The following is a 7,838-nucleotide window of genomic DNA, read 5'->3' on the forward strand; positions in this document are numbered from 1 at the left end:
CACTTGTGTGGTTTACTAGCTATCACATATTTTGGGACAAAACTCATTCAAAAGGAATCGACCATGGCAACAAATAGGCTATAGGCTACTCTATGCCCTGGTTCATGCTGCGTATTTGCATAGGCCTCATGGAATAAACTTTGTTTAATGTTTACAATCAATATATTCATTAAGAAATATTATAAATGCACGTTAACTACCATAAATTATAATAAAACTAACAACACAATCTGCAATATCTTATTTTTATTTGAGGTAGACAGAGATGAACCAGCATTGATTGAGATCCTTTCCAAAACATGTAAAACAGACATTAACTAATACAACTCAGTCGATCTGCACATACAAATAATACAATTCACTCCTATTGCCTTGAAATAGAAATGTAGGCCTCACCGTAGACAATAAAACTAACTTCAGAATACCCTGTTTTTCGCAAGACACGAGCCTATTATCAAAACGTTTGACTCCATCATGGAAAAGTTACAGCCTATTAATCCAAAAAGGCCCAATTCAAAAGTAAATTGTCGAGTTGGTTTCACTCAGGCAGGTGTTAAACGTTGCAATAAACTTTCCTTTTAGTTGTATGACATGATAAACGTTTTCTATCCTCTGGCCATTTAATAATATAAATACTCCCTCTAATCATCATTCGTCATTTTGGATAACGTCATCTTGCGTGAACCATTCCCTGTATAGGTTTAGTTCACGTCTGCTATTTAGACAATAACAATTGGCTATACAGACATGTGTTGACATTACTAGAGTGAATAGCATTCGGTAATCCACCCGCTCGTGTTTAAATTAGTAATTTCACTGTATATTTCAATTAAAGAACATCGCCAAATCACACACACAACTTCCCGTGTAAAGTAATAATTCTATAGTGCAAAGAGTCAGTAACACATGAACCCTTTCTACCTAACTTACTGACGGTAAAGTCGTTTCATGTCAAAACCTCTATACAAATAAGAAGAAATACATTTTTTAAAAACACTACAAAATAGAAATAAATTCAACAATACTATGTTTTGCCAAGAGGCTCCCTGTATAAACAGTATTATTAGGCTCGCTTTGAGATTTGTAAACATGCAAAAGTGCATCACTCCAATAGTCGTGGGTATGAAGATTTACGACCCTGTACATCCAAACAGATTTTGTGGGGTGGAAAGAAACGTCTAGTCGAGAAAGATGTTGCGCACATCATCCACAGTTGTGCCTTTGTCACCTCGTTTTTTCTCCCTCGAAGTGTGCGTTTCAAAGTTATTATTTGAGTTTAAATCCTATACAAAACAAACTCCTCTTACAGACGTGTTGCATAACGGGTGGAATAGTCTATTCAAGCATGGATAGGAATGTTTTGACTTATTATCAATCAGTTCACTTGTTCTTCCCATTCGAGTTCATCACTTTGAAGTTCAGTGTCTGCAAGTTGCAGTTTATTTGGTCCATTAGGTCTCGGAACTGGGAGACGCGCCAGGAGATATGGAGCTGGAATGGTCCGAGTTGTCTTCCAGGTCCTTGGAGGAACCCGTGCTCGAGGCTGAGGCCAGGCCCTCTTTCTCGCGCTTCTTCTGTTTCATCCTGCGGTTCTGGAACCAGATTTTCACCTGCGTTTCGTTGAGCTCGAGGGTGGCGGCGATTTCCACGCGCCTGGCCCGCGTCAAGTACTTGCTGAAGTGGAATTCCTTTTCGAGCTCGGTCAGCTGCTTGGTTGTAAAGTTGGTGCGGATGGTGTTCTGGGGTCCCATTCCATAGTCAGCCACTTTAGCTGTGAAAAAAGAGGGGAGAAACGCATTATAATCTGGAATAGATTGTATGCCTAAAATATGGAAATTGTATGTGTAAAATATGAAAATTGTCCCATATTCGAAGTCATATTAATTTAAATTCACCAATCCGTCGTTAAATGTTTAAGCCCATAAAGAGAAAAAAAGGTGTGATTTGACACCAATACCGCATAAATCATTATTAATGATTAAATGATTTACTTGGAATGAAGATTGGATAATGTCATACTAAAGGGTTCATCAATTACGCACCCAACCATTTCAAGTCCCAAACTGTTGACTACTGTATATAGGTAAGTTCACAGACTCAACCTCCTACATCTTTTCCCATTACTCACTCCTGGAGAATGAAATAATGCTGCCCCACGTTGGGGGAGACATAAACGCATTTGATACGTGTAATTCCATATTCCGACCGTAATATTTTACGATCTTTGCCCACAGTAGCAGGCCTACTACGTGAGGTTAAAACGTGGGTCTGTGCACTCAATTCAGACGGGCCAAGCATGGCGAGGAAGGAAAGGCTGGGGAATATAATGGAGGACAACTGAAACGAGAACTGGGACAGGTTTAAAGATAACAGAGTTGGGTCACTTCCTAGGGCGTAAGAACGTCTGCTCGATGCATTAGTGCAAAGGCTGAGTAGACGGGGAGAAAATAACACATCAAGCAAATCTACCAGAGGCATGTCTGGTCAGAGATACCGCTATGACTCGGAATGGTGCTGAGAAATCCCCATATGTTGTGGATCAGAGATAGTGGAGTGGGGCAACACTATCCTCAGTCCTCAGTCATGTCCCTTATGGGGCTGGAGAGTGCATGTGCATTTGCATACCACATCCATTAGCCTACCTGAGCGGTGGGTCGACATGTTTGGGTCACCTGGTGGACCTAATGAACTTTGAATTACCTTATCTGACAAGAACGTTTCGATTTCGTGCATGGGTCAGATATTTCTTTGGACTCTCCCATCTCACCTGTTTTAGGGGGGTTCCTCTTGACTTTCATCCAGTCGAAAGTCTTTCCTTGTGGTGTTTGCTCTGCGTCCTTCTCCCTCTCCTGAGAGGCCGAAATGTCAACATAGGTGCTCTGCAAATAACCCCGCTGGTGGTCCTGGCCCTCGCAGCCGTGGTGCTGGTACTGTGCCGCTGGGACAGCCCCCTGCGCCCCGCAGTATGCCCCGGCCAGGGAGCCGTAGTTGGGGCCTACATTGGAGGCGGAAAGGCCCGTTGATTGATAGTACATCCCGTCCTGCTCGTTGATAAAGTATTGTGGGTGTCCATAGTCCGGGTTTGCGCACGCCTCCGTCCCATATCCCGCAGTCCCTGTACTGCCATATGGAAGGACCATGTTGGCATGATGCGACTGGGGCTGATGATGATGCGCGTAGCTACTGCTCTGGTGCTGATGTTGGGCCACCACTGCCTGGGCGCTGCCCGCCACGTAAAGCCGTCCATCGCCGTTATCACTTGTTGTGCCGGAGCCCGAGTGAAAAGGTGCCGGGAAGCCTTGGTCCAAGTGGTGGTATCCGGACTTGGGTGAGTAGGCGTTCGGTCCACGGCTACAAATTGAGTACTCTAAGAAAGAGTTCATTCTGGAATTCTCCATGCGCAAATTGATGACGGAGGATCAACCTGCGTTTCGGGGGATTCCTCCTACCCTGCAACCTCTCGGTATGTCATGTGGAAGATAAAAAAAGAAGCTCTCACCTCACGGAGAAGTCACCCTGGGATTCCCTATAACACTTTTTTTTATTTTTTTTAACCTCAGCTGCTGGTCACGTGAGCCGTCACGGCGCCAATGGTGATGGGGACCTCCAGAAGTTTGTCAGCGCACCGCGATCATCGATCACGCGGCTGACATTTGCATGACAAAGCCACTTCAATCAAACCGGCCCATCAATCTGATAACAGCACGTATATGTCAAACCCCTCTGAAGAAACCTCTCCCGAACCGGCAGAGAATGAAATAAAGAAATAGTTGGAAATTCGCTATCCCCCCCATTTCGTTTCTCCCCTATTATTGGATTCCCTATACTTATACTTTAAAAGTGTAGAAGTCCATTTGGTTAGGCCTATCAGAGGGTTGAGCTATGGTGAGAGGTGGATGCACTTTTCTCATTGCTACAACTAAACACATAACATCCACTGTATTCCATGGCCTGGCCCGCATTACACAACGAGGACTGCATAATGTCATTAGATACTTCTGGCCCAAGAGAAAAGTGCTCACCACAGAACCCAATATCTGTTTTTGGGTTGAAATCTGTTTAACACTCGGATTGGAAGTGACGCCATCGTTTTCAGATCGGTCCCGAGCCTGCATTGGCCTATCTAATTTAATCAATGAGCTGATCTATTACAGAAACGAGGTTAGGCCGACAGCAAAGCCTTCTGGTAGCAGAAAGACCAGCAGAAAGAAGTCAGGATATCGTTCACTGTTACGGAGTCCTTTGTATGTACAGTTCAATAAGTGTTGAATAGAACCTTGTGTTTATGAAGGCAGAAAAATATTACTGAGCATATTAAGAGCCACTATACTTATGTTGAAATGTGATACATTTTGTCATCCACATTCCACAACAACGAGGGCACCTTCAATAGTGTAATGGGTGAGTTGTCTAGACCAGTGGTTAACAAGCGTAGGTGGCGGAGGTGAAAAAGAAGAGGAAATGGCAAAGGCTAATGATTAATTGTGGTGACAATAGGTACGAAAGTCTGCCTGTTCATGAAGCAGCCCACGCTCAAAGGAGGGAGACTGAAGAATCTCTAATATATTTGCTCGTTGATACATGGTGGACGAGAGGGACTAACAATACTACGCCCACAGTAATTTGTTACTTGTCAGGATGTTTACTGTTCGGCTCGCATCCATGAGAACAGGATGGTTGCATTGCGCGGCCAAAAGTTCAAACCAAGTAGCTTGTTGTTTACCTTGGCGATATCTTTTCTCTCTTAAGAGTACTCCCAACCTTTTAGTTTACCAACCCTCAAATGTGCTTATCGGTTTAGTAGAGCCAACCCATAGAGTCATTCGATATGCTGCCTCACTGCAAAGTAGTCCTAGTTTTCTAAATATTATTAATGGGTTATATAGTCGGTCTTTATAGGTTTAGTAGTTTACTCAGTTTACAATCATTTTGTCATTGACTATATCGGAAAAATTCAGTATTTTGGTTAACCTCAGCATGTTTCTTCAGAAAACATTGATTGCAAGCAAGTCAACCAGGCCTGGCATTTCTCAGGAGAAAACCCCATCTCAACCTGCTTACCCCCACCATCCCCTCACAGACACACAACACACTGCCCTTGACGAGTGACCCATATCATTAGTTGAGGAGCGTTTTAACGCCTTAATAACAACAATAAAATAATGTGCTATCTTGATTTTGCTTTCTTGTTTCAATTGGAGTTTTAAACTAGAGCTTAATACATTTATTGACACTTAAAACGGCTGTTCTTATTCTAAACAGCTGTTTTTGTAACTCACAATCGATCTTTGTTTATTCAAGATTACATTATATTCTTTATCGACTGTGTTAGACGTGAACTCTAATCTGGGATGTTGTCTTTTTCATTAACAATAATCTTATGAAGAAAAAAAAGTAAACTAGCCATGCATTAAAGTAAAACAATGCATACATGTCTATCCTTCACTTTAACATAAAACATTACTTATTTTTTTAAATAAGAATTTATTTCTGAAAGTTATTCAAGCTGGCAATGAAAAGGTAAAAAAACGTCCAAACGCTATTCAATCTACCAATGAGCAAGCAGCCTGCAAAACGTTTTAAAAGCTAGGTGGTAACGAATTGCCCACATTAGGCTGTGTTTGTTTGTTTGGTTATAGCAGGCCTATTTGTTACATGGTACCTTTCAATAAACACTACAAATAGTTAACAATAAAAAAAAGGTAGAAAATGAAATAAAAAGCAATAGCCTACAATCATTTACAAATACCATTACACGTTGTGCAATAGGCTACGCTCCAGATAAAACTAAATATCTATGTTAAACGTTTATTCAAATATTAATTAACTATGGAAATTGTTATTGGTATTTTCACATTGAATGGGCAATTTTCCTATTGGAGGGATTTAATGCACGGACGCATCTGACTATGCATAGGCTACGAATTCCTTCGGTCATTTGTGTTCGTTTATTTATGAAAAAACTTTTTGGGATTATTGAAAAAAAAATGTAACAGCTAATATGCTCTCCAATATAGCAACGTTCGTGAGTTTATAATAAACATATAATTTACCTTAACACAATCAGTAATTTACATTGCAGACTTTTATAGGCCATTGAGGAAACATTAGGCTACATTTCTGCTGTAAACAAACTGTTGTGGCAAAATCAACAGTTAGCTGCGAGGTTAACGAAAGGTCACAGAGAAAGAAATTTTAATCCATCTAAGGATGAATTCAAATGCAAATGTAAACAGGGATTAGAATCTAACGCTCTGATCATTGCCCCCTTCTTAACACTTCGCAGCATGTAATCCCTTCACAGAAACTGCTAACAAACAGAACAGATACGGCCATACAAGCAAATGGTAATGACACTAGTAGGACCCACCTAGCGGTACGACGAGGTAACAACAACTCAGGGACTTCGAAGTCTTCTTCTTGGCGACGTTTTTAATGCGTCCCATTCCAGCTTGTTTTATCTGTTCAGGAGCATAAAAGTTATCTTTGTAGTACCACTCGAAATGATAACAAAAACATTTTATGAGAACATTATACAAGAATCCATTTGATTTCACAGCCTGTAATCATAATAAAACTGTCATGAAAATAGTAGGCTATATTAGTGGTTTATAAGGGAGGATAATAGCAAATGAAAGAGAAACAATAAATGCGGCTACATTATGAATATAACTGTATTGATAGCCCAGTGGATTTAAAAAAAGCCCCAATGCTTGAAAGTGGAGAAAGTAATGTTAACATCTTTATGTTGTGTTTAATATGATTCTCTTGCATAAAGCCAAATCATTTTCCCCCTTTAGTTGTTCTACTGCTCCGTGCAATATTCCAGGGCTGATTCTAGATAAGGAACACTTAGGCCCTAAGTGTAAAGAGGAATCTTTAAGAATGAGTCAGGAATTCCTTTAAGACATTATATTACAGCTGAAGCATAGCCCTAAAACCTCTTCATTTTCCCAGACCATTATGTCTGGTTCGCCACGCTCACATGATAAGTAACTTTGCTTGAGACCTGTGAAGACTTATGTTGGCTCCGTGATCTTCAGCTTAGCAGGTTGACACTGTTTGTTTGCACACAGGAGACCTGGGTTTGTCGTATTGGTGTCGTGGCTAGTGTGAGTCCAAAGGGGGGCAAATGTATCTAAGAAGGTTTGGAACACTCTCTTGGGTTATTTGCAGTGTACACTCTGGATCTGAATGTGGCCTTCTATGCTGCCCTTGGGTACTTGTCTGATCCCCAAAGCAGGCTGTGCCCTGTTGTTTTGTTAGCTGACATTAATCATACAGCAGATGCAGATGGGCGGCTAAAATCATAATCATTACATCACAATATACAAGCCTTGTTTTGTTAGCAATGTCACTGCAGCCAGACTCTGTTGACTCTACATAGTGGCAGTGGCATCATCCTCTCCTCCATCCTCAAGTGCTCCGATGCTGCGATCTGGCATTGACCACGGCTCTGTCCCAAATGGCACCCTATTCCCTATTTAGTGCGCTGCTTTTTAACCAGGGCCCTATTCCCTATTTAGTCCACTACTTTTGACCAGGTTCCATTGGATCCCATAATGCACAATATAGGGAATTCAGTGTCATTTGAGACACAGCCCAAAGGACTCTGCCCAAGTGTTTTTGCAAATGATGATGCAAATGGCGCTATGCGATTTGCGTCAGTATACGCTGCTGTTTTCGTTTCAGCTGGCTGAGCATGGAGATGCCATCATCACCGGACCCTTATTTTCAGACATGTCCTACTGCCTCCAGATACGGACAACAATATTTACCTACATGCAAAGCTACTGTCCTCCAGCTCTATCCAAGCAAGGAAAGTGTATTTGATGTGT

General features: G+C 41.5%; 1 protein-coding gene and 1 pseudogene across 2 annotated transcripts; both read right to left on the bottom strand.

Annotated features, from left to right (window-relative positions):
- Positions 1-231: 231 nt before the first annotated feature.
- LOC149979359 (homeobox protein Hox-B1-like) lies at positions 232-2,661 on the bottom strand. Its single transcript, XM_090191396.1, has 2 exons — positions 2,643-2,661; positions 232-1,771 (listed from the first exon to the last, which is right to left on the bottom strand). The coding sequence occupies exons 1-2, from the start codon at positions 2,659-2,661 to the stop codon at positions 1,452-1,454; spliced, it is 339 nt and encodes a 112-aa protein (XP_090047522.1). The 3' UTR covers positions 232-1,451.
- Positions 232-3,486, bottom strand: LOC110539164 (homeobox protein Hox-B1 pseudogene; annotated as a pseudogene). Its single transcript, XR_016484768.1, has one exon. The product of XR_016484768.1 is annotated as a homeobox protein Hox-B1 pseudogene (transcript).
- Positions 3,487-7,838: the final 4,352 nt, after the last annotated feature.

This window comes from Oncorhynchus mykiss, chromosome 12 (genome assembly GCF_057628025.1).
Source record: "Oncorhynchus mykiss isolate SJ-2025 chromosome 12, ASM5762802v1, whole genome shotgun sequence".
NCBI lineage: Eukaryota > Metazoa > Chordata > Actinopteri > Salmoniformes > Salmonidae > Oncorhynchus > Oncorhynchus mykiss.